The following is a 25,092-nucleotide window of genomic DNA, read 5'->3' as shown; positions in this document are numbered from 1 at the left end:
GGCAGATCCGTCGAAGTGAGGCTGTTTGAGGCAGATCTATTGTAGGCGTGAATCAAAAGAGTTCCAGGTTCAAGTTACGCGTGGCTTGACGCGAAAGTCACGTATTATTATTAGGAACGAGGCCAGATTCGGCAACCTTGGCGAATGCGATAGTACTATGTGCAATACTACTATTACTACTGCCAGTGCAGAGCATCGCAATCAACGAATGCATTCCATAACAATTTCCCCGTCTTCCCAGCTGCAGTCGACCATCTTATTGTGTCGTCGGTAGAATGCCTTGTTGCTGAGGCCCTGAACGCATTCTTCGACGTGTTATCTTCACTTGCGCCCCACCACTGCCGGAATCCGCCGTGTTCTCGTTCCGTGTCCGTCCATCTGTCCTTAATCCACCAAAGACCACCCACGGTGGTGCGCCGTGATGCTCGCACCGGCGGTACCAGAGTCAGTCTACAGGTTGCGAGTCATGCTATGGTCCAAGTTATCTGACATGCGAGTGACAGGATCATCGAAGATGACGATATCGGTTTGGCAGTAGATGCGCGAACGGAGAGTCTGCCCGGCTTGCGCGAGTTGGGCCCTCCTGACCTGGTCCATTTGGTCAAGCAAAGTACCAAGGCTGGCGCCAAACAGACGGGAGTATACCACCATGTGACGGGTGTCGACGCCTCCTCTTCCGCCAGTCTGGCCGCCTATGTCAACACGCTGACGTTCAATCCCTCGGACAAGACACACAAGGTTGTGTCCGGCCTGTACTGTTGCTACAATGCATTTTCGCATCTGGACATGCGGGTGGAGGTCAAGATCCCTGGAAGTGTAGAAAGCTACTGCGTGGATGAAAGAGGCGACCGGCGAGTGGCGACGGAAGGACTCTGGCTGGAAACATTCCTCTGTGCCGTGCTGCGCGCATACTCCTATTCCGACGACGGGAGTGGCGACACTATCAAGAAGATAATAGGTGTTAGAAGGTTCAACCCGATCACCAACACGGAGCAGGAACATCGGTTCTTCGAGGCTGCGGAAAGACTCTTCTTCAGCGGCCGCCAACTCGGATCAGATCCCGAGATTCAGATTCCCAACCTTGTTTCCAACCATCTCACTGCTGGGCTTCTTAAGTACATCAGAACTACTGGACGGTATGCTTCAGGTGTGAACTTGTTCGAAAAACTGCGCACAAAGGATGTGGAAGTGTCCTCACTTCTGGCAAGGGTGCTTCTCGATGGCGACGAAGAAGTCCAAGCCGTCCGCCTGTTGCACGACGCTTTGCAGGATGTGCCGATGGACTATGCTCTCCTCGACTGTCAAGCAGCCTTCTGCCAGAGCAAAGGCGAATTAGAATGGGCTCTTGAGTTGGCGAAGCAAGGCGTCACGGCAGCTCCGAGCGAGTTCAGCACCTGGGCACGCTTGGCCGAGGTTTACGTTGATCTGGAGCAGTGGGATCTGGCACTCCTTACTCTCAACTCTTGTCCAATGTTCTCATACCAAGATAAGGATTCGCCCCGGATGCCGGAGCCAAGCCGGGTCCTTCTGCCAATTCTCCCGGAAAGCGCTTTGGATGAGATTGATGAGGGTCAGCCTCGTCAAGGAGAGCCATATGACTCTGTACACGTGTCGCTACGAAAACTGCAAGCCGCTACTTACCAGGGCACCTTCTTGAAGGCATACAGTTTGCTTACGCGGATTGCTGCATCCATCGGGTGGGATTCACTGCTGAAGACCCGCAGTCAGGTCTTCGTCATGGAGGAGGAATATCGTTCGGAGAGACAACACTCGATAACGCCAAAGATGCCCTCCAGTAAGAACGCGAGCACGATCGCTCTCTCTGGGACCCCCAATGGACAGCCACAAGCCAGCAACGGTGAAGGCTCAGAAGACGGTTCCGGCGAAGATTCTGCGGCCGAGGACGAGAAGACGCTCACCCAGGGGGCCTCGACAACGCCTAAAGCCAACGGAGACAATGACGAGAACCCCATGGTCAGGGCTGATCAATCGATGGAAAAGCCAGTCCCCACCGTGGCTGCAGCGGAGGTGAAATCGGGTAACGACGACGCCGAGGCCAATCACTCACACTACCCCAAATTCCAGAACAAGCGGCTATGTGAGCGTTGGTTGGATAACCTGTTCATGGTTCTCTACGAAGATCTCCGGATATACACTATCTGGCGCACAGAGATGGGACAGTACCGCCAACAGCAGATGCAGTACAAGAAGTCGGCTGCGGAGTGGGAGATCCTGGGCGACCTTGCCGAACGGTTACATCACACCAATGAGGCACTAGAAGCCTATCAGCAATGTCTGAACATTCGGTTCTCACCCAAGGCGATGCGAGGCATCATGCGCATGTATGAGAAGAAAGGCGACACGAGGAGTACCCTGGCATGTCTGATCCGGCTGATCACCTGGCAGTACAGATGGTATTCTGAGGTAAGAGCTACGACCATTTCAAACATCAACGGTCACATACTGACTTTAGTTCGATAGTTTTCTCCAGAGCTGTTCTACTCCATCCGAAAACTGATCGAGGAGGAAGGTGCTGTCAAAGTACGCAGCATCGTGCAATCGACCAATCTCCCTCAGCATGTCCTAGACTTGACCCACGAGTACTGTCAGATATGCGTCACGTTCAGAAGTAGCGGCACCGACGGGTGAAGTAGGCGTCGTGAGTATGCCAGGTGAGGTACGGTACATAATGAGGTGGTGTTCCCTTTTCCTAGATATGAAGGGAAGAGAGAGTCGGGCTTTGAGTGAACCTGCACAGCGGCTTTGGCGATTAGCGGAGGCAGTTCCAATAGAGAGGACCCAAAAAGAATGCAGGAATCCATCAGTAGCTGTGGTGTGATAGCTTGTTTTCTACCTTGAACAAGTCGAGAGGGATGTAGTTTTTGACACTCCTCAACCGTGCAGCCTCGTCGCAGTAACACTTCCCATTCTTTAATAACACTCCGCAGTAGCACTCCCAATACTGAGTACGGTGAACTTCTGTTGTATCTATCGCAATTTGATTGACGTCGATTGAACGGTTCGAACCGGCCCTCGCTGGCACTGATCGGCGTACCTATCTTGTCCTCAGAAAGGATCATTTGTTCCAGTCTATCTTACATTCGCTACCTAGGATGGTCCTAAAACTCATGTGTTCACGACTCGAAACAACCCACATCTAATACTTCCGATCAAAGCAGAGAAATCCAAAGCAACACTGGCAGTGCTACGTCCGTCCGTCCGTGACGACAACTGCCTGGCACCCAACCCACTACAGATCCACACTCACTCTCTCTCCGTCTGTGTATCTCGCACAAGCTCCGTCAATAGTGAGTGTACTGGACTTCCACCAGGGCAGTGTCTATTACCCGCTGGCGTCGACACCGGCCCGGACAACCAGTTAGGGAAACTCGAACCCGCAAGGCGAACAAGAACTCGAAATTAGAGTAGTCACTTGATCTCACATCAATCAGCTGGCTACCTTTACCTACGTTGCCCATCATGGCCAGCCAGAAACGTATCACCAAGGTCAGTTTTGAGACTGTTGTCGGCCCGGTGGTGGTAACTTGAATCGGAATCCGGCTGTCTACCTGCCTGCCTAAACAGATCTATCTATCGACACTGACTGACATGGGCGGACGGTGTCATATAGGAACTTGCCGAGTTGACTTCTTCACCGCCCCAAGGAATCACTGTTTCCCTGGCAGACGAGGCGAATCTATATCAGTGGAAAGTGTCGATGGAAGGTCCGGCGGGATCGCCTTATGCGGTAAGTCTGTCACTACTACTATGACAATCGTTACGACGAGATAAAGTGTGTCGACAATATGGTGCACAACAGTGACATGCCAAAGCCGATTGATGAATGTGTTTTAGACTCTTTGGCTGACATTCGCATTTATTGTTCATTCAGGGCGGCATGTTCAATCTATCCATCAACCTACCGCAAAACTATCCATTTAAACCGCCCACCGTCGTCTTCACCACAAAAGTGTACCATCCCAATATCTCCAACGACACCCCTCCGAACTCCGGGACCATGTGTCTAGGCATGCTGAAGGACTCGGAATGGAAGCCTAGCACTAAGATGAGTGCCGTGCTTGAGTTTGCTAGACAGTTGTTGAAAGGTTAGTTTCGTGCACGGTGTTCCATGCCATCTTTGTTTTGATTATTGCTTCGCACAGTACGTGGGTCTTGCGATGAGTATAGGTACTGTACGATGTATGAAACGGCGGACGGACACGCACCGAAATCATGTCCGCCCAGACATGGCGAGGCCATTTCCATTCATTACTTATCAGTACTAACTCTTCCGAACAGAACCAAATCCCGATGACGCTGTCGAGGCCAAGATTGCCGAGCAGTATCGCAGCGACCGGGCCGCTTTCGAAAAAGAAGCGAGGGAATGGACCAAACGCTATGCGTCTGGGAAGAAATGAATGGATCGTTGTCGGTCCGTCCCATCGGTCTCGGTCTATCTACGTTCCGCTTCTATGGCCATGTCTTTTCGGCTACAAAGCAGAGCACAAGCAGGGAAGCGTCAGCTCGCATGACGACCAATTAATTGCCAGATGAGATTGAATAATATGGCCCCAACGGTCCTACCTGCAATGCGTGCAACGCCGAATGAATCCAACAGTGCCGCGACAGAATCAAAATTGGGCGAACTGTATGGTTGAGTACGGTACCGAGAATGGGGACGGAGGTCAAACCGAAACTGCTGGAAAGATCAATGACCCTCAGAAATTGGCGTTCAACGGATCTCTATCAACCAACCAACCAACCATTGTGTCTGCTATTACCAGAAGAAAATCGCATCATGGCCAACTTAGTTACTGCGAGCACCTGGGAAGCTAAGTATCGAGCGTGGATATTGCTAAGTACCGTCAACATGAAGTGCTTTTTTGTGCAAGGGAAGAAAAAAGGCAGTTGAACGCATGGATACAGTGACGAGGTGCTTTGAAATGTTATGTCCGGAAACCTTGGAATTCTGTTGGGCCTGCAATGCGCTGGAAGTCTTCTAGGTTCTCTCGCATCTCGGCCGCGGCGGCGATGGCGATGCTCAAAAGAGTAAGGCAGCTTGGACATTTATATGGTTTAGATCAAGAATGACTCTCCTCCGACCACAGTTGACACTTTTCGTTCGGATCTGGAAGGCCTTGCTACAGTTTTCTGGCATTATTGTGATGACCACTGAACATGACTTCCGACGCTGATCCTTCCATACGCTGCAAATGGTATGTAGAAGCGGCATTTCAGCACCAGCACTGAAGCAGGCCACTGTCGACGTGTGGAAGATATCTCAGTGATGTAGAGAACCCGCCCACACCGTCACCTATGGGCGGGCCATCCTCCTGCTGCCGCTGCGTCGCCCGCAGTCCCCGACAAGTCTGACCCGGATCGTGGCTCCGGCTTCGCTGTTTGTGCGAGTCTGGCCTGTTGTGAGGGTTCTTTCCGGCTCACGCTCTGATCTCGGCGCTAATGTGACGAATATAGGACGTCTGTGTCACGGGTCGCTCGTGGATACCTTGGGAATTCTTGTTGCTTGTCGTGAGTCATGAAGAATTGAACACAGCCCATGATGAGGAGGCCTGGTCAAAGAGTGACCATCCTCCAACCAGTATGTCGTGAGCTTTCAACCTTCCATCTCCTGGTCGTGGTCTTGGTCTTCCTCGTCTTCATCCCCAGAGTCATCGTCGTCGTTAAGATCGTCGTCGTCCCAATCTTCTAGCTCATCACTATCCCACTCCTCTTCTTCGTCATCTTCCTCCTCGCCCTCACCTTGTCCGGCATTTGCCTTCGTGTTCTTCTTCAATTGCTTCTTGCGCTCAATGTTCTCCCTTTGCTGTTGCTTACGGGCCTCTTTCTCTTTGCGCTTTTGCGCCCATTTCTCATCCAACTCCTTTTCTTCGGCTTTCGTCTTTGTCACAAACTCGTTCCACATGACCCGGCCTTCGCAAATCCCTTCTTCCACCTTCACCATGCGCAGTCTCATGCGCGGGCCAAGTTCCACCAGTTTGACAGCTCGTCTCTCCACATTCGATGCAGGGCCGGCGGTCTTTGCTTTGCCCTTATCGTTCTCACCGGCCTGCTGTTTCTGCTGTTCTCGTCTGCTCAATACCCGCTGGGTCGTCGTTTGTGTCACCTCCACTTCGGCATCGGTATCTAGCTCGGTCTCGCTGGCTGAAGTGTACCCTCCAGCTGCGGGGTCAAGTATATAGTCCGCCACATCATCCAGTTTGCCCAGGTTTGGTAGCGCGCCGGTCTTCTTTTCTCTCAGCCGCTGCTCGCTCGGGTCAAATCTGCGCACTCGTTTCGAGACACCGGCTTTGCGAGTGGTGATCGCGTAGTGCCGAAGACTGATGACATATGTTCCTTCTGCCTGTGACTCTCGATTCAACAGTAACACTCGCTTGATAGAATTTAACGGTGTGGTCTGCGGGCTGATGGGAGGGAAGATGCCCTGAAAGACGGTCGTGGTGAGGGATTCGAGCTGTTTCTTGATCGGATCGGCATTGGGCTCTCCGGCAGCCTGGGATGTGAAATTGTTCATCACCAGTAACGGAGCGTGCAGGTATTCTTTCCCTCCTCCGCGCGGATGCTTCTGCGCTTTGGCAATATCCTTGCACAGGGCATACCTCTCGACTCTGAAGGTAAGCGTTGGACCGCGAGGGGCCAATGCAACTCTGAGGTGGACGTTGCCGGTCTTGGATCGTGAAAATAGGAATAGGTGCGTCACCCCCAATGGACCAGCCATGGCAGTGTAATCTTTCAGTTTGTTTGCTTTGCGTTCCTGGCCATTCATGTCAGTCACTGAGAACTGCAGCGTAGTCAATGCATATCGAGCGTACCTTTAATCTGCTGGCAGTGTCCGGTTCCATCACCGTCCTGAAATCCCTGGCCAGTTGGGTGACGCTGGGACCGACGTCGCCGGCACCCATGCGAATGACCATGCTCTTCGGCCGGCGGTTGGCCTGACCTGGCTTTCCGGGTACATCATTATTGGGAACATGAGTCCTCTTCTTTCTCCTTGTTTTGGCCATATTGTTGTGTAGCGGTGGTGGTGATTTGGGTAAAGCGGAAGAGAGCAAAGAAAGCCCTTTGATATGCCAGTGCTGGTGTTGGCAGCCGGGCTGCGCTGATGAACTTTCCCTCCGCTCGAAATTTTTGCTTATCGATAAGAAGCTACGGCGCACCGCAACAGAACAAATGCATTTCACGTGACCTCACGAGCACCACAGGCCAGACCCATAAAGAGAAGGTGTAGCGAGGGCTGCTACGCAATCGCAATCGCAATCGCACCCCTCCGCAACCTGCCACGGCACGAGATAGCCTGACCCCTGTTCTACCAACCAAGTACTGTTGTCGACAGCCTAGAATTCCTTGAATTCACAAAACCCTCCCGGCTCAGATCGTCATGGATGAGATGTGGACGGCTGGCAATATGAGTTCCTCTCCTTACGTCACCAGTGACTCAGCTGTGATTGTTTGCGAGGAGGGAATAGGATCTTATGCTTGTTGTTGACAGCCTCCATATCTAACCCGTGCAATAAAGTATTAGTATTAGACTCGGTGATTACAGGCTAACACAACAACTCACCATGGTCAAGGTAGCAGAGAACAGAGTCATTGATCTCGACCTACTACCAGGCAATCCCAAAGGCGAGCAGATCGCCGAACAAACAAAGTACGACTTTTGGAGGCAGACTTGGTGCCGCTGCATGACCAGAACCCCGCAAGCTGATATGTCATAGAGCTGCTATCGCTGGCAAAGTCCCCCAAGACCAGGCTGAAGGAGTCTCGTCAAACGCTCAAAGCGCCGTTACTGCTCTCGGCGGCACGCTTGGAGGCGGCGTCAAAGGAGTTGTTGACACCGTCGGAAACACGGTTGGTGCACTCGGTGAAGGTGTGACCGGAACAGTCCAAGGCGTAGGCGACGGTGTTGGGAGCACAGTACAGTTTGCAGGAGGTGCCCTAGGTGCAGGTGCTGGCAAAATCGGCGGGATGTTTTCAGGCAACAAAGGAAGCGAAGGTGAGAGGCGCTGATCTACGATACTTCTCATTGGCGAAATACTGACAACCTCACCACCGCAGAGGCGATGCAAGCCCATAAGGACAGATTGCAAGAAGCGACTGACGACTCGAAGGAAATCACCTCGGACTTGCATGACACGGTTGGAAAACACAGTCAGGATGCCACAACTGCTGCAAAGGATGCAGCTCAAGCCACCAGTGAGAAGACCAGTGAATTGGCAGAAGATGGCAAGGACAAGATATCAGGAGTCTCATCGTCCTCCTCATAATCTGAACTCGGCACATTTGGATTGAGATTGAGCTGCTTCTCGCCCAGCTTTTGACGACATGTGTACGAGATGTATGTATTTGTTTGGCTTCACACAACCACTTATAGTTCTTCCGCGTCGAATACCTTCTTTCCGTCAAACCATGTCTGAAGCACTTTGGCTTGCAGCAATGTCTCTGGCGCCCACTGCATGTCCAGCACAACGAAATCTGCCTTCATTCCGGGGGCCAATCTGCCAGTGATGGTATCCATGAAACAAGAATATGCCGCACCGTAGGTGGCTGCTGAAAAGGCACTCAACAAGGGCAAGGCAAAGTGCCGATTGACCACCTCAGTTGACTCCGGTTCCCTCGCTGACCGTCTCGTCGTCGCGATGTACATGTTCGGTAGAGGGAGGTTGGGTGCAGTAGGTGCATCAGTGCCCAGGGCCAGACTGACACCTTCGTCCAGGAATTCCCGGTAGGCGAAAGCACGACCTCTCCTTTTCTCGCCGAGTAGAGATGTCCATTCGCGCAGGATGGCTGGGTCAGCATGCACGGCTTGCACCGAAGCAGTAATACCGGCCTCTTGCAGGCGCTTCGCATCGCCTGGAGAAGTCAGTTCAAGGTGCTCGATACGATGGCGGCGGCCACTCGACGAAACGCCCTCGAGGATGTCGATGGCCATTTTGACAGTAGCGTCGCCAATAGCATGCAGAGCACACTGAAGCCCTGCAGCGTCGGCTTTGTGAACCACTTGTTTCAACATGTCGGCGTCCCAGAGCGGGCCACAGGAGACACCGTTCTTCGTGTAGGGTTCCAACAGGGCCGCGGTGCAAGCATCGACCACTCCATCACCAATGACCTTGATACCGGCTATACGGAAATCGGGCGAGGTCTCCAAGTTGTACTTCTGCCACAGTTCAATGGCACGGTCAACCTGTCGCAAGTTTTCTTCGTCTGTCTTGGAAGGGTAGATCAGCCAGTGCATGGCCAGGCGGACGGACAGTCGTTCTCTAGACCTGAACTCCAGCAGTGCCTCCCAGATGTTCTCGTCCGTGGCCATTTCCACCATTCCCGTATAGCCTGACGCGTTGTATGTCTTGATGGCATCGCTGATTGCCGTCAACTTTTCCTCCATCGAGGCCACTTTGGCTAGATGTGGCCAGACGATGGCGACTGCAGCAGCCTCGCTCAGCAGGCCCGTGGCAATACCCTTGTCATCCCGCTGGATCTCGCCGCCTGGCGGGTCGGGCATGTCCTGAACGCCCATCTCTCTCAATGCCGCAGTGTTGCACCAACAGGAATGCAAGTCCTTGGAATCGATAAAGATTGGCCTGTCCAGCTCATCGAGACCGTCCAAATCACTCGCCAGAGCTTTCCCGTCGGTCATGAAGTGCATCCAGCCACAACACATGAGGCGGGTGCTGATTCGATCCTTTTTGGCAGCTTCCCAAATTGTAGACTGTATCTCTTCGAGACACTGACAATGGTCGATGCTTATTTTCTGTAAAGACGTCCCGAACATGAGAAGATGCATATGCCCGTCAACAAACCCCGGAGCCAGTGTATGACCCGTGAGATCAACAAGTCTGGCTCCGTCTTTTGTTGCGGCAACAACTGCATCGTCTTCTTTTGAGCCGACATGTTCGATCAGGTCGTCGTTGATGACCATACACGTATGTTTGAGCTTCTCAGAATCCACGTTGGAGCCGGTGAATACCTGGGCGTTCTGCAGCACTGTTCTCATATTGGGCAATCCTACGCTCACCACGCTCACTTCTGTCAGATTTAGTACTGTTTACCGTTGTCTAAAGACCCAAGATTCATGGTGGCATTTGAAAAGAGAGGAGCACGGGGTACTCCGAGGTTATGGACATTCTTTGCCGATGTCGCTGGCTTGAACAACCTTCCATCTTGGCTAATTCAGCCATGCATCTCTCGGTCCTTGGATGATGTCTATGCCTGTACCATCAATATGATCACCAGGGTACCATCGTCGACTTGAGCTACGGCAGCCTGATACTAATGGGGGGTCATTCTTTATCCTCCAGAGCCGCCTAACTCATCCGGCCTCTGGATGTCTCGGAGCTCGGAACGAGTGGGATGCTTCCACCGCTGTCAAAATACAGGGGGGCAACTTTTCGCTACCACAGCTTCGGCCCGTATCTCGCACAACCAACTACAACGACGCCGGGGGTATCTTTCGTTAGTGCGCTCTCGCTAGACTTTCCCGGATCAGCCGCCAGCTTAGTCAGGATCAGTAAAATGACAGTACAGTACCTGTTTCGACAACAACTGCCACACTAAAGCGCAAGAAATGTGTAATACGCTAGTGCCAACTGGGAAAGATGGGAGTTGAATACGCGCTACTCTACTTATGTACTAGTGTGATACTAACGAAAGATTGCCCAGAGGTGTTGTACACACAGCTGATAATGTCGACCACTGGCAGGTAAACAAAGTTGCTAGAGGATTGATATTTTTAGCTGTGCACGGCACAAAAATGTCCACATCTTTGCCTAAGCAGGTCTGTTCTGGAACAAACTCGCACTAGAGGGGCCCATTGCACCACGTTTTGCATGGCCAGGGCAATATTCGGATCCACGGTACGGTGGGTTCAGACTGTCAAAAAAGACTCAAGTGTCCCTATCGGATGGTGTTTGTGTATCTTACCCACAGTTGATGTCCTCAACAACGATGCTAACAGCGACGAATCTCCTAATCGTACAACAGGCGAAGCGGAGACAGATGAAAGAGCTAGGCACAGGTTGTTTGAATATATTATCATGGCTTCCACCATGACCCGAAACACAGAAGGGAAGCGAACTTTTCGTCCAAACCAACTTCACGACGATGCTTTTCACCTCCAGCTCCAGGCTTTTCTTGGCCAGTTTCGCCCTCACGTGGGCTGTCTCGACTGCCGAGCCGATCTGGAGACGAGACGACAGCTGCAAGGATGTTCATATCTTCCTCGCAAAAGGAAACAATGAGCCTTACCCAGGACGACAAGGAAAACTGGCCGGTGCCATCTGTTACGGACTCGACAGCTGTGACTACGAAGATATCCAATACTACAACCCCGTAGAGGCCGATTACTGCGCCTCCGTGACCGAAGGTGCACAGAATGGCTTGTCCCAGGTGACGGCCTATGCCGCGCGCTGCCCGGATGCGAAGCTCGTTCTCAGCGGATACTCGCAGGGTGCTCAGATTGTGGGTGACGTTCTTGGTGGAGGAGGCGGTGTCTTTTTCAACAACTGTACTCAACCAGTCAATGCAGCTCTGGACCCGACCACGAGTCCAGGAAACAAGAGTAAGTTGTATCTGCCCTATCCTGCTTCAGCAACCAGGATGCCTGTCCTTAACCAGTTTCACGAACGTCTTGCTGACTCGGACTTGGACGACTATAGTTGTGGCAGCATTGGTGTTCGGTGATACTCGCCATGTGGCCGGACAGCCGTATAATGTGGAATCTGGAGCTGGCGCAACCGGCCTTGTAAGCTACCCCAAACCCTTTCGCTTGTCCACACCGCGATTGCAGTGTACGCTCGCCATGGCGGCACAGAATCAAACGGCGGTCACCCACTGCAGAAGATGATATCCAGTGGTTCAGTTTGGGGACCAGCTTGACTAACCGATTCTTTCTCTAGTTCCCTCGGTCCGCTGAACAACTCACCACGCTCAACCGCTTTTCAAGCGTGCTCCGATCGTACTGCGTGGCTACCGACCCGATCTGTGCGGCTAGCTATGGCTCCGAGGATGCCACTACCCATCTGACATACTTTGACGTCTACACCGATGCTGCGGCGGGATGGGTCAAGGAAATGGTTAACAAGGCCCAAGAGCAGAGTTCAACAACGACAACGTCTACCACATCCTCCGCGACCACGCAATCGACCACACAATCAATCACCACCACCATCAATACCAGCAACAGCAACACCACCAGCAGCAGCGCCGTCCCTACCAGTTATAGCTCCGCTCCGTTTGGCAACTCAACTACCAACTCGACAAGCAGCGGCGTCAGCAGTTCGACCAAAGCCACCACAGCTTCTCTGAGCACTTCAGCAGTGGCAAGCTCGACAGCGTCTACCACGTCCGCTGGTGCAGGCAGCACGACTTCGAGCAGTCAAACTGCCCCTGCGACGATCGCCCCAGTTAACGGTGCGACCCGCGCCCAAGGCTATACAGGAGTAATCCTGTCCGTCATGGGCTTTTTGGCCTTCGCATTGTAAAAAAAGACCCTCACAATGTATTTTGGACACTGTGTATAGATATATGTTTGACCTCGGTTTCGGCTTCCACCTTGCTATTGACAGAGGAAACAAAAGTTATAACTAATCTACAGTTGTACGTCGTTGTATGAGAACCCTTTCGAGCGTTCCGCCCTGGATTGTGAGCAAGGCAAGTTGAAAGAGGCGACGAGATCCTGTTGGATCCATTCATGTATTATTTATTAATTTACCTCTATAGAGCGGAAGCTCCTTTTCCGTTCGTTGACGCGTTTTCTTGTCCACTCGGTCTGTTGAGCGTGTGAGAAGCACCGCCGACAACGATGCTGCGCGGACACTGGTCAACTGCCGAGGTTTTCCCATGGGTGGCTATTTCCGGGGCTCCAAGCGCTCGGTCATATCATCATCCATTACTGGCAGTGGCTGTTTCCAACCGCAACCTCACCGGGTAAATCTGGCTAAATACATTACCATGGCACAGGACACGCTCACCTTGTCGGTCACTACTAGATCAGTAGTAGGGAGGCTACAGGCATATATAAGGTGACGCTGAGAACGGAACGATGGCTGGAACACCAAGGGTATTCAGTCTCGATCGGCCCTCCTCTCCGCCAACAATCGCGGGCGCGTTCAATCCAGATATCGTCCATTCAACAATTGCACGATATCTAGGGAGAGCTGTAGTTGACGCTCATCCGTGTGTCAAGTCCATCGATCATGACGGACCCAAAGCCTCTCGTCACGCACATCTACACGGCCGATCCGTCGGCGCATGTCTTTGAGGGAAAGTTGTATATTTATCCGTCGCATGTGAGTTAGCAGTACATGATTTCTTGATGCGTCTTTCCTACCACTCGGGTTATGCCTCCCGCCCAGGTAAGGCACCGTGCGATGGGTGAGATCGTTCGTGTTGTGCAAGAACAACGTCGACTCCGCAACAACTACCGGATGCATATATCCTACATGCATCATCCACTTTTTCTGGATTCGTACTCCTTCGACAAGGCCCTTGGTTTTTCTTGAGATACCTTCGTGGGCTTTACGGTATCAGACCTCCACGATCCCCTACCACCTTACTGCCGTCTCCTCAACAGCTGAGCAATCATCACTGACCTCGATTTTTGGTTTTTGAAAGGACCGCGAAACAGACATCCCATTCAACGACAATGGCGACCAATACGACATGGCCGACTACCACGTCCTGTCACTGAGCGACCCTTTTGAGTCGGGATCTCCACCGCAAGTGACAGACCACGGCGTGGCCTTACAAGCCTCCGATGTTCCTTGGATATCAAAACAACTATGGGCTCCTGACGCCGCGACCAAAGACGGCAAGTATTACCTGTACTTTCCGGCGCGGGACAAACAGGGCATTTTCCGCATTGGAGTCGCCGTGGCCGACCGTCCCGAGGGGCCGTTTAAACCTGACCCGGAACCCATACCGGGGAGCTACAGTATCGATCCGGCGAGTTTTGTTGATGATGATGGGCAGGCGTATTTGTACTTTGGGGGGATTTGGGGTGGTCAGTTGCAGTGTTGGACGAAAGCTGGCGGAGCCGTAGGCGAAGCCGAAGGCAAAGACAACGACGATCGCAAAGCCGAGTCGGCAACCACCACAGACAGCACCAGCCCCATCACCGCCGGTGAATGGCACTTCGACCCCTCCAAGTCTGGCCCCCAGGAACCGCATGGCCCCGATACCCCGGCGCTGCTGCCACGCGTGGCCAAGCTGAGCGCGGACATGCGGTCGTTCGCGTCGCCCGTGCAAGAGATCCAGATCCTCGATCCCGCCACCGGCAAGTTACTCTCCGCGGATGACCACGACCGCCGCTTCTTCGAGGCCGCCTGGATGCACAAGTACCGAGGGAAATACTATTTCAGTTACTCGACGGGCGACACGCACTACGTGGTCTATGCGGTTGGAGACAACCCGCTAGGTCCGTTCGTGTATGCCGGACGGATCTTGGAGCCTGTTTCGGGATGGACGACGCACCATAGTATCGTTGAATATAGGGGTAAATGGTGGTTGTTTTATCATGATTGCGAGTTGAGTGGTGGCGTGGATCATCTTAGGAGTGTGAAGATGACTGAGTTGGTGTATGATGACCAGGGAAGGATACGGTTGAAGGAGACACAGAAGTAGAAGTAGACCAGAGAGGAGAGAATAGATCACTGGCAAGCAATTGGGTGACCTGTTCCGCATTGGATGGGATGTCATGGTTTGCTCCACCGCGTGAGGCTGATGGCCAGACAAGGAACGAGTCGCTGTCGCTGTCACCGTCGGGGTTTGTTTTCTAGCCTAGAATTCCTGGAATTTGCTCCTTCAAATACTCGACCACTGCATCCGGCCCCTTTTCGACCTGTAGTCCTTGTGGGATCGCGTGCGTCTTGATCCCTGGAACGTTGTCTCTGGCGATCTGTTGGATGCGTGCGCTCTCTTCGGGTGTCCACATTGATGCGCAGAACTGGTGCGTTTGGTCAGATAGATCAGTCAACATAGAGATGGGCGACAGAGGGCCTCTCGATCTGAGGAACCCCGACGGAAGGGCCAGTGACCGACACTTACCAGTAAATCCGGTTGGATCTCCTTCACGGTGGGTTCGACTGCTTCGATGGCTAGATAGATGATCAATAATTGGGAGAGTTGGGAGATTTAGCAGACCGTCCTCTTCTTTCCTTCTCGTGATGAAGACACGTGAAATGGCATGCTAGACCTCTTGCAGGACGAAGGGGTACAGAAGGAAGGAAAGAGACAGCGAGAGAGTGTATGTATATGTGTGTATGTGTGACATACTTTCACAATTCGCCATATGTTGAATCGTATATTGATCCTTGAGGTCTTCGACCACGCGGCCAATCAGTCGCTTTGCGCGCTCCGGGGCGGTGTTGACTGTCACCAGCTTGTAAGGGCCTTTGGGTGCCATTTTCTAGTACCGATTGAGTGAAAGTGTTTGAGGATGATAAATTCTAACTGGTGTCTGCGGAAAGAGAGGTTTGCACTATTACCTCTGTGTGATTTCTTGAGGAGGGTTGGAGGTCGTTTGGGTATGAAGTCTTCCCAGTTGGAGAAGAGCGAGCAGCTGGGGTAAGGGACAGTACCTAGTACAGTACTACTTACTGTCGGCAGCCGAACCCGGCAGATTACAGTATGATGCTGCGAGCCTCGCAGCACGATTGTCATTGTGCAGTATATTGGATTCGCCTGTCCTTAACTACCTAGGTACGTCTTCTTGGGGCGGTTCTGCCATTGATTTTAATTGTAGGGTACAAGACAAGAAGCTAGAGACATAATGTAGCCACAAGTACCGCATACGTTGGGTATTATTAGCAAGGCCCAAATCCCAGCTGTATACACAGGTAGTAATACTGAAACAACCATTCTCCTGCTCAACCACTGGGGATTGCACGTATCAACTTCCACCTCGCCGGGCTACTAGTAGTCAGGCAGGGCCATTGTTGTACCAGGTTGATGCGCGCGCCTTTTGAACGGTGCTGTACCTGCCCACGCAAGGTAAGGTAGGGGTCCTATTGCCACAGAACTCAACTGGTGCCTTGGGCGCTGTAGCATCGCTGACCTCCACATGCGGGCGAAATCTCCGGATACGAATCGCCGGGGGTGAGTTCCATCTCGTGATTTGTACTGGTATCATCGTGCCTCATATCTCTTTGTCATTCTGGGCGTCCGGCAGATGCTCGACTGAATCGTAAGAAGCATCCAAAAGACTCGGAAAAGCGCCGCTTGGACTGGTGGCAACCATGATACCCGTCGTGATTTTCTTCGTTATATCCCACATGGACATAGAGAAATGCCAATTCACCGACAACCCTTCCTGTCGAACATGGTAATCAATACCTTTGCCATGGAGTGTGGCTGGCCGAAGTCGAGCGCCTTAGTGAAGCACACGCCTGTGGCACAATCACAGGAAAGAAACACGGCCAGATTGGCACGGACAATACTAGAGGTACGGTTCATGGTAGAACCAGTCCAGCTCCGAGAGATCGGTCACAAACCATGTTCGTAGACTTGAAGCTTCTGGTCGCCTTCTCGGCTGCAGGATGCGAGTCCTGGTCCGAAGCTCGAAACGAATTAGAGCTTGACTACCGATCTAATCCAGGCCATGAGCGGTTTCTGCTTTGGTATTCACTCAAGGCAACGGGGTTCACTATGAATGAGCCTACGAGCTCGATTCGACCTCCCACTGGTGACAGCATAGCGACCAAGACTTACCAGGACTTACCTGAGCTCGCAAAGAGGCACGGCCACGTAGAAACTTGGTGGTAAGCCCTTTCTTACCCCTCTTCCTGATTATGGGGCATGAGGGCGGCCAGTCCTTCGATTGTTCTGATCTCCTACCTGCAACTCTGAGTTCGAGTAAACACTGGAGTTTCAGAGCAGCGCAAATACTCCCCAAAACACTGTCGACACACATCACCGCTCAGAAGCTCCGTTCGAGACGAAACTGACTTATGACATTCTCATTTGCCGTTTGTTTGGGGGTGTCCAATCCAGTGGCTTTTGGCACGCCGCCGAGGTGGCCTTTCCTTTTGGACGCTTAAGCTCATGCTAGGGGACTTTTTGCGGAGACAAATAATAACAAGGTATATATTTCATTGTTGCACAATTTCTGTCGGTCGGTTGGGGTGTCAATGGCCCAGACGGTTGTATGAGTAGTGTTCTGAGTACGTCTGCAGGAATTGCTCCCCAATCGACCCTTTTTGTCTTTTTGCACACCACCTTTCTTTTATTTCTGCATATCTGCACCAATGAATGTGCTGAAAATGCAGGACACTCGCTGCACCCATGGATTGAGTGCATCAATAGCATTTCATGTCGGACGGCTGCGACAGTTGCAAAAGACAATGAGGAAAATGTTCCATTGGGAATCTTGAAGCGGTGTCTCTGACCACAATCACGCTATTCCTTTCTCGCCTAGTTCCTTACTAGTCTGTCTCTTTGGGCAGGTCTGGCGAGAGCCTAAGATGCCGGTGGGAAGCTACCCTCTACACGTCCCTACAAGTTCATTCATTCTACTTTTCATTCCATCAGATGTGCAACGCTTCATCTCCTATCCAAATTCTGCTGATGCTTTCTATTGAACCCATGCCATGCTATGAGCTATGAGCCACTCAGCATCCAGACCAGAGCATCTTCGTGAAGTATAACGCAACTTCTGCCAAGCTAGCATACAGTCAACACATGGTTTCGACCTGAAGCACCGGACCACCGGCTTTCAAGCGACACACTGGCAATCCCTATACCTATACCCGGTGAAGCTAGGTGTGATGTTGGATGTTGGCCATGACAAGTACTGGTATACTTTGCCACGACCTGGTCTGAATCTAGAGCAGCTTGGCCGTTCCGAATCAGGCACTGTCTCTGACGGCCAAGAAACTTTGATTGAGGGCCTATACTATGGTCCCTTGAGGTCTCCAGAGAAAGCTGTAAGCGCTACAACCAAGCCGATTGACTGGACACTCCAGAACAGCAGCGCATTGGCAGCTCCTGCTGGAGCCATGGACGCCGACGTTATGGCCAAATCTGCAACAAAGTCTTGAATTTAACAGTTTCAAATTGCCTTGCAGAGGACCAACTTGAACTGGTTCAATGCCGAAAGTTCGGATGGCAGTCACAATAGCTACAGAGCATCATGGAGTTTTCAGACACGCCTATACTTCGAAAGAAACCAAGCTATTTTATGCTGGAAAGACGGTGTTTGCTGGAATTGTCTCCCAACCCCGGCACTGCTGGTCTCTTACCCTCCAATACATCGGATAACATCCAGACTGTGCCAAACTGACTAAAACATACTCATCATGCACTCTTTAACGAAACTCTAAATAGCGAAAGGGTGTCTCGCGAAGACTTGGCTCAACTAAAAGTACAGCCCCTGGATGTGTCTGTGTTCTGCCGAGGAACAGCAGAGCAACAGCGCAACTAACTCTCATAGAAGGCAAAGTCCAGATCGGCAAATAATCTGTTACCGAGAAGCAGGATCTTGCACTACGGAGCGCCAGATCCGACACTCGGCACAACTACGACGTCCAGGGCATGAACTACGACGGTGAGGAGAAGCACTTTACTCGAGCACCAAAGTCATACTGCTTCTCCGCGTCCATGTTCCTCGTGACAGTCCAAGGTGGTGTTATCACTCGTGTGATCCTTGGCTACATCCAACCTGAGGGAAGATTGGACCGACAAAAACAATAGTATGAATCTTGAACCGCTTATTCGGTTCAATCTGTACAAGGATGTCGCTCGATGGGAGCAACGACCATCTCATCGGTAGTGAGCCTTGTCTCCCCGCCCCTGGCCAGTAAAAGGCAACCGGTTGCTGGAAAATACCCATCAAGGCTCAAGTCGCCGAGATCGACCTGTGCAGCCTACTGTACTAGTGCGGTGTCTGCACGTGGAAAGGGGCATCTCAAGGACACTTTTAGCTGTTCTCAGACTCCATGTTCTTGTCCTGGCGTACACCATACGCGTAGACAATTGAGGCCAGGACCATTGAGCTCCACAAGCATGCTCATTCCGTTGCAACCTTTTTGGAGACAGGGTTTGCAGAGGCCAGAAAGCGATGACCGTCCCCAGTACTTGTCCCGTATCCACCACCCCACAGGTCTTTACTCCACAAAGCTCTTCCCCGGATCATCCCTAGTCTTCAAGTGTCATTTGCACTGTGCGGATGCTTGGGGAAGCTGGCATACTCGATACCGTCAAAGGGCCGAAGAACAACTTTCGGATCCAGCGCGTCCTACAGCTTCCACGCTGTCGCGACATCCGTGCAAACTGACAACACAGGCAATCGCACCCCCCTGGTCAGCCATGCCAGGCATCTCCATTCCACGGCAGTTGTTCTCAACGATGTGCCGAGCTTGGCTATCCCTAAGCAAGATGGGTCCAGACATGCCATGGCTACTCTTACTGGGTTAACTCCGCCGGGGACCGAATCCCGACTGGTGTGTGGTTGGAGAAGCTTCCTTTATCCCAACCACCATTACCGTGACCTGCACCATGTTGCTAGTTGCTGGCGAAGGGCTGAGCTCACTTCTATACAATTATCTTATGCGGGGATTCAGCCTCCCACCTTAAGTACTCAGGATTCCCCAGGCTTGAGATTGACATCTTTGCCCGGCGAATGAACATATCATCGCTTTCACACCGCTAGTCCGAGAACCTTCAGCTGCACGGTGATATTGGCCTCTACACGCAAGATGGGGCTCGGTGTTCTCGAGGGTATTGCACTCCTAATCGTCCTCAATCATCCACGCTGATCCGGTATTTGACAGACACAAAACTCGACCATGTCCCGGGGACGGTCTTGCTCAACGATGAAGCCGCTCATGCTGAAGCAATCACTTCAGGCCTCAAGCATGGCCGTGGCAGGGATGCTCACATCGTGCTGTCACCACAACCTAGTGAAGACCCCAATGACCCACTGAACTGGCCCATGTGGAAAAAAGAGGTCATCATCGCAATTCTGTCTTTTGGGGCTATGCTCAATGCCGGCACCAATGTAAGCGAAGTACGATCCAAGATTGAATATACCATTCTGACGGTCCAGGGACCACTCCTCAATGCTTCATATTTCTCCATGTCTGAACAAATCAACAAACCATTGACGACTCTTGTGTTGGTCTCTGGATACAATCTCTTGGCTGCTGGATGCTCCGGCCCGTTCGGTTAGTGATACCTAGGAAGTACTAACGGCTGAGAGACTGACGTATCAAACAGTATGTGCGTTCAGCCGCAAATACGGCAAGAGGCCCGTTTTTCTGGTCTCTACACTCTTCGACATTATCGGAACGGCAATCGGCGAGGCCCGCGTCTCCTACAAATACCTCCTAGCTGCTCGTATCATCCAAGGCTTCTCGACATCCGCGTTCGAATCCTTGATCGTGGCGACGGTTGGAGATATCTATTTCGTACATCAACGAGGTCTGCGGATCGCTATCATCAATTTCATCCTCAACGCTGCCTCGAGCCTTGCGTCTATCATATGCGGTCAAGTCTTCCAGGATCTGGGATGGCTATGGCTGTTTCATTTGTTCCAGATCTTCCTGGTGGCACAGTTTGTTCTGATGTTCTTGTTTTGTCCCGAAACGACGTATATCCGCGACATCCGCTACGATACCGACCTAAACCGCGACGAGAAACTGGAGGAGTTAGCGGTCATTGAGCACTCCCACAAAGAGACCGTCGGAGAGCCAGGCCAAGGTGAAACGACAAGCATCCCAAAGAAGAAGTCTTTCGTTCAGGAGCTGGCCGTTTGGACTGGTGTCTATTCGCATGACAGCATCCTCAAATACCTTCTTGGCCCGTTCCTGACTCTGCTCAACCCTGCTGGATGTTATGCAGTCATTGCATCTGGACTTCTGAACAGCTGGTAAGTACCTCACTTTAAGACTGGAGAGTTTTCCATTGGTCTCCCTCAGAAAACAGCAGCTTACGCTTATAACAGGTACGTTGGGTCGGCCATCATATTGTCCGGTATCTTCTCTGGCCCGCCATGGAACTTTGACGCTGCTCGTGTTGGATATATCGGTGCCGGACCTTTCGTAGGAGGTCTCCTCGGGTCCCTTGCTTGCGGGTTTACCGGAGACTACGTCATCAAGTACCTGACCAAGAAGAACAAGGGTGTCTAGTATGTCAACTTATCACAAATCCCAGGATCCTACATCATTGGATGGGTGTGCTAATGCAATGCTGTACAGTGAACCGGAATTCCGTCTGGTGTTCATGATTCCAGCCTGCATCGCCTGCGGGCTGGGCATGTTCCTCTTTGGCTATACTATGTCCATCGGATCTCCTGCAGAGCTGTGTGCTTTTCTCCAGGGCGTAATGATGTTTGGTGTGCTTATCGGAATATTCTCGACATTGTCGTATGGTCTGGACTCCTTCCGCAGCCAGAGCAACGAAATCTTTGTCATGAACATGCTGTTCAAGGTTGGTCATCACAAGTTTACGTCATTCGGGGATTGTCTTTTGCTAACCTTGGTAGAACTTCATGTTTTATGGTCTCTCCAACTTTGCCAACGACTGGGTAGCAGCCAACGGACCAGAACAGATCATGTACGTGTTTGGCGGCACCTCGATCTTTCTGTCTCTGCTGGCCATCCCGGTGTACATCTGGGGAAAGCGTCTGAGAAGCTGGTGGACCAGGCACGACCTGTTCGTGCTGCTCAAAATGGAAACCCACGGCCCAGTCAACGAGATGGGATAGACCCGGCCCGAAGGATACCATGCAGGAGTGGGCAAGGGTTTTGGGTAAGAGCTGGTAATTTTGAACGGTCTTGTACATCAACAGGATTATTGATGGACTATCTGCATAGGAGGACTGTCTTTGGAGTCATATATAATCATGACCAGCCAGCATTTGAGTAACCTGAATTATCATCTGCTCCTCAACCAAGTCCCAACCGAAGCCATTCTCTTTCTCTGCTCAATTTGTGATCACAGGTGCCGTCCCGTCATATTCATTCGTGGCCACCACATCCACCAGGAACCGAGCCACGCTGTGCACCGTCACGCTGGGCATGAACCCGGCGCCCTTTCCCGAACTCTCATAGAATTTGAGAGGTGCCACGCTTCCTTCCTTGAGCATTGCCGGCCGGACCAAAACAAACGGCAGTTGCGCTGCCTTGACCACCTCGCCAACCAGGTCCTGATCCTCCAACGTTTGCGCCATGTTTGACCACTTCATGATGCCACGCATGATGCAATTCAGATTGGCAAACGAGTCGCCCACTCCGAACATGGACATGACCACCAATTTGCGGACCGAGAAGGACGGAGACTCCTTGCCCATTTCTTCGGTCGCAGATATCACTGCGCGAATCGAGGCTTCCATATACCGTGGGGGTGATGTCGTCGCGGCGAATGGGTTGCCTGAGGTTCGAGTCTGGCCCAGTGTGCTGATGATGACCACAGGCGTGTCTGGTATGCATTGACCCAGGGCATACTTCACGTCATTCGTCGAGGTGGGATCCCCGACCCCGATGGTCAAGTTGGCGTGTTCTGGCAGATTGTGGCTCGCTTTGCGGACCATGGCGGTGACGTGGTAATTTCTCGATAGTGCTTCGGCCAGCACCAGTCGGCCTGTTCTGCCGGTCGCTCCGAGGAGGAAGATCTGGGAGGATGAAGAAGACATGGTCGAGAGACTGTCCGGAATGGGGTAGAGATGGTTATATTAAACTCTTGCTCTGGCCGCGGTGGTTGAGTGGACTGGACTGGGCTGGACTGGTATGGCTGGCGGTATGATAGACTCCGATTGTCTCCTCTGTTCGCTGAGCTGTGTTCTGCTTCTCGAGGAGATTTCGAGAGCATCTCTTTGATGGGGCCAGCGCCATATATACACTTTTCTTCAGCCAGCCGGATTCACAACCAGTACTAATAAGTAGGACACAGCATCAGCTCCTCTTGTTGTCATACCGTTCATCTTTCAATGAGACGCGCGAGGCTAGCTGGCTGGTGGTCAACAGTGTAACAGCCTCGTGGAAGGAAGGCTGAGTCATCTCGGCCGAAGCGGAGATAGTCCAACCTTCTAAGCGAGGATACGGGCGAGATTTGACCAGCACAACAGTTTATTAACCTTTCAAAAGTTCGACTTCAGCCTCAACGTCAAAAGGACTCGGCGGTGCAGCGCAGCCAAACAGTGACCGAAGTTCTTGCTCCACAATGGGACGATCAGCCTTCTCGTCCTCGCTCCGGACCGTCGTTGACCGAGTCCCATCGCTTCAGGCGTTCAGTCTTCGCTTTCTAAGCTGACAAACACAACGTGAAACTATGACCGCGTGTTCCCGACAGGGCTTTTTTGTAGGCGATGGTGATGTGATGTGACGCGCTGCAAGGTTTGACCTGCTTACAGCATCTACTTACTCTTGTACTAGACACAGCACCTGCTAGAGGTGCTGTAGATCATTGGCAGCCTGAGGCGCCAATAATGGATCGAAAGGTAAAGTCTCCTCAGGCCGCCCCTTTGTTACTAACCTGAGAGCGATATAAACCCAGCAGTATCCGCTGGATGAAGGTCAGGTCGATATCTCTACGGACGCAATATCAATCGTCAATCGTCTTTCTGTGTATCAAGACTTCAAGTCATCCTGCCGCAAAAAACATTTCCCAAGCCCTCGTGGGATATCATCCGTCAACATGACAACCGACGAAGTTGCAATCATCGGCGCAGGGCTATCTGGGCTAACCCTGGCATTAGCCCTCCACCAACAAGGAATCCAATCGACAATCTACGAGTCCAGACCTGCACCCCTCAACATCGGCGGAGCAGTCATGTTATCACCGAACGCACTAAAGATCCTCGACGCCCTAGACGTATACCAAGACGTACGCGAGCGCGGGTACAATTTCGAACTCCTCGAAATGCAAACTGTATCCGGCACCCTCATCGAGACATACGAGTTCGGCAGCAAAGAAAAGTACGGGTACCAAGCGAACCGGATCTACCGGCACGAGCTCATCGACGTGATATTAACCAAGACACGGCAAGCCAACATCTCAGTCGTCTACGGCAGAAAGTACGCTCGCATCGTCGAAGAGACAGACGACCATGTTATCTGGGAATCCACGGACGGCACCCAGTCGACGGCGTCATGGCTAGTCGGCGCAGATGGTATCCATTCCTCAGTGCGCAAATACCTCTATCCGGACATCACGCCCCAGTTCATTGGCATGGCTGGGATCACGGCGGCCGTGCCAGCCGACCAAGTCAAATACCACGGTGGCACTGGCAAGATCACTCAGCCGCTCACCATCGTCGCCGAGGACAACAAAGGTGCCTTTGTGATTGCTCCACAGAAAGTCGATGGCTCCGAGTTCCTTATCGGCAAGCAGAGGCGTCTGCCGGAGCTCACGCGTGAAGGCTGGGACGAGTTCCTGGCAGATAAGGAAGGGTTAGTCAAGTTCCTGCAAGACGACGCCGAGGCTTTTGGTGAAGTTGCCGTCACTGCCACCCAGCATATTCCCCATGACAAGATCAATGTTTGGCCCTTTTATGTCATTCCAAAACTGGATACGTGGGCTTCCTCGAAACGAAGGGTCGTTATTCTAGGCGACAGCGCTCATGCCATACCGCCCAGTGCGGGACAGGGTATCAATCAGGCCTTTGAGGATGTTTATATGTTTTCCCTCCTGCTGGCGGCGAGTCAGAAGGGCAAAGTCAGGTTCGAAGATGCTTTGACCTTCTGGCAGGGTTATCGGCAGGATAGGATCAACAGGATTTTGGAGCTGAATAAGCAGATCGACCTTCGGAGAATGCCTAAGCATCCAGCTGCAGCCGCCGAGGGCACAGAAACAGAACAGGACCAAGTCGCGCGCCAGGAGTTTGATTTGACTTGGCTTTATGAGCCGGACTTTAAGGCTGAAGTAGATGCCTGGGTGAAGGGTGCCGGTGCTACAGTGGTATGAAGACGAGCAGAGGGGGAGCCTGTGGGGACGGGAGGCCAGTAACCCTGGCGAGAAACATCTTCGGCCGAAGGAGAATAAAATGCTACTTACGATGTGATACGCTTTGAACGAAGATCTCATTAATACACCTACCATTATCCCAATCCTTGCTTTTGCATCAAGGCTGTCGTCGCAGGGGGTTAA

General features: G+C 52.1%; 11 protein-coding genes across 12 annotated transcripts; 7 read left to right on the top strand and 4 right to left on the bottom strand.

Annotated features, from left to right (window-relative positions):
- Positions 1-421: 421 nt before the first annotated feature.
- Positions 422-2,649, top strand: HMPREF1120_01856 (uncharacterized protein; the record flags this gene model as incomplete). The annotated part of the gene is made up of 3 exons (XM_009155884.1): positions 422-444; positions 504-2,424; positions 2,482-2,649. 3 exons carry the CDS (start codon positions 422-424, stop codon positions 2,647-2,649), a joined length of 2,112 nt encoding a protein of 703 aa, XP_009154132.1.
- An 831-nt stretch (positions 2,650-3,480) lies between these two features.
- Positions 3,481-4,418, top strand: HMPREF1120_01855 (signal peptidase I; the record flags this gene model as incomplete). The annotated part of the gene is made up of 4 exons (XM_009155883.1): positions 3,481-3,507; positions 3,632-3,748; positions 3,893-4,106; positions 4,300-4,418. The coding sequence occupies 4 exons, from the start codon at positions 3,481-3,483 to the stop codon at positions 4,416-4,418; spliced, it is 477 nt and encodes a 158-aa protein (XP_009154131.1).
- Positions 4,419-5,614: 1,196 nt separating this feature from the next.
- HMPREF1120_01854 (purinergic receptor P2Y, G protein-coupled, 11) lies at positions 5,615-7,022 on the bottom strand (the record flags this gene model as incomplete). Its single annotated transcript, XM_009155882.1, has 2 exons — positions 5,615-6,772; positions 6,831-7,022. The coding sequence occupies 2 exons, from the start codon at positions 7,020-7,022 to the stop codon at positions 5,615-5,617; spliced, it is 1,350 nt and encodes a 449-aa protein (XP_009154130.1).
- Positions 7,023-7,293: 271 nt separating this feature from the next.
- HMPREF1120_01853 (uncharacterized protein) lies at positions 7,294-8,640 on the top strand. Its single transcript, XM_009155881.1, has 3 exons — positions 7,294-7,666; positions 7,734-8,011; positions 8,074-8,640. The coding sequence occupies exons 1-3, from the start codon at positions 7,581-7,583 to the stop codon at positions 8,280-8,282; spliced, it is 573 nt and encodes a 190-aa protein (XP_009154129.1). The 5' UTR covers positions 7,294-7,580; the 3' UTR covers positions 8,283-8,640.
- On the bottom strand, positions 8,384-10,009 carry HMPREF1120_01852 (uncharacterized protein; the record flags this gene model as incomplete). Its single annotated transcript, XM_009155880.1, has 1 exon — positions 8,384-10,009. The coding sequence occupies one exon, from the start codon at positions 10,007-10,009 to the stop codon at positions 8,384-8,386; it is 1,626 nt and encodes a 541-aa protein (XP_009154128.1).
- Positions 10,010-11,115: 1,106 nt separating this feature from the next.
- HMPREF1120_01851 (uncharacterized protein) lies at positions 11,116-12,494 on the top strand (the record flags this gene model as incomplete). Its single annotated transcript, XM_009155879.1, has 3 exons — positions 11,116-11,572; positions 11,670-11,755; positions 11,910-12,494. The coding sequence occupies 3 exons, from the start codon at positions 11,116-11,118 to the stop codon at positions 12,492-12,494; spliced, it is 1,128 nt and encodes a 375-aa protein (XP_009154127.1).
- Positions 12,495-13,208: 714 nt separating this feature from the next.
- HMPREF1120_01850 (xylan 1,4-beta-xylosidase) lies at positions 13,209-14,634 on the top strand (the record flags this gene model as incomplete). The annotated part of the gene is made up of 2 exons (XM_009155878.1): positions 13,209-13,301; positions 13,627-14,634. 2 exons carry the CDS (start codon positions 13,209-13,211, stop codon positions 14,632-14,634), a joined length of 1,101 nt encoding a protein of 366 aa, XP_009154126.1.
- A 151-nt stretch (positions 14,635-14,785) lies between these two features.
- Positions 14,786-15,415, bottom strand: HMPREF1120_01849 (uncharacterized protein; the record flags this gene model as incomplete). The annotated part of the gene is made up of 3 exons (XM_009155877.1): positions 14,786-14,956; positions 15,058-15,107; positions 15,286-15,415. The coding sequence occupies 3 exons, from the start codon at positions 15,413-15,415 to the stop codon at positions 14,786-14,788; spliced, it is 351 nt and encodes a 116-aa protein (XP_009154125.1).
- A 2,097-nt stretch (positions 15,416-17,512) lies between these two features.
- Positions 17,513-21,902, top strand: HMPREF1120_01848 (serine/threonine kinase 16). Its single transcript, XM_009155876.1, has 7 exons — positions 17,513-19,725; positions 19,779-20,005; positions 20,054-20,171; positions 20,224-20,875; positions 20,951-21,133; positions 21,204-21,435; positions 21,491-21,902. Exons 1-7 carry the CDS (start codon positions 19,704-19,706, stop codon positions 21,710-21,712), a joined length of 1,656 nt encoding a protein of 551 aa, XP_009154124.1. The 5' UTR covers positions 17,513-19,703; the 3' UTR covers positions 21,713-21,902.
- Positions 21,903-21,931: 29 nt separating this feature from the next.
- On the bottom strand, positions 21,932-22,639 carry HMPREF1120_01847 (flavin reductase; the record flags this gene model as incomplete). Its single annotated transcript, XM_009155875.1, has 1 exon — positions 21,932-22,639. One exon carries the CDS (start codon positions 22,637-22,639, stop codon positions 21,932-21,934), a length of 708 nt encoding a protein of 235 aa, XP_009154123.1.
- Positions 22,640-23,095: 456 nt separating this feature from the next.
- On the top strand, positions 23,096-25,052 carry HMPREF1120_01846. Of its 2 annotated transcripts, XM_009155874.1 has the most exons (2): positions 23,096-23,304; positions 23,357-25,052. In XM_009155874.1, exon 2 carries the CDS (start codon positions 23,641-23,643, stop codon positions 24,907-24,909), a length of 1,269 nt encoding a protein of 422 aa, XP_009154122.1. In that variant the 5' UTR covers positions 23,096-23,304; positions 23,357-23,640; the 3' UTR covers positions 24,910-25,052. The 2 variants fall into 2 exon arrangements, with proteins under 2 accessions (XP_009154122.1, XP_009154121.1); XM_009155873.1 differs by having other exon boundaries at positions 23,096-25,052.
- Positions 25,053-25,092: the final 40 nt, after the last annotated feature.

Source organism: Exophiala dermatitidis, assembly GCF_000230625.1.
Source record: "Exophiala dermatitidis NIH/UT8656 unplaced genomic scaffold supercont1.2, whole genome shotgun sequence".
In the NCBI taxonomy this organism is placed as follows: domain Eukaryota; kingdom Fungi; phylum Ascomycota; class Eurotiomycetes; order Chaetothyriales; family Herpotrichiellaceae; genus Exophiala; species Exophiala dermatitidis.
The sequence above is the reverse complement of the archived record's forward strand: the minus strand, read 5'-3'. Positions and strand labels throughout refer to the sequence as shown.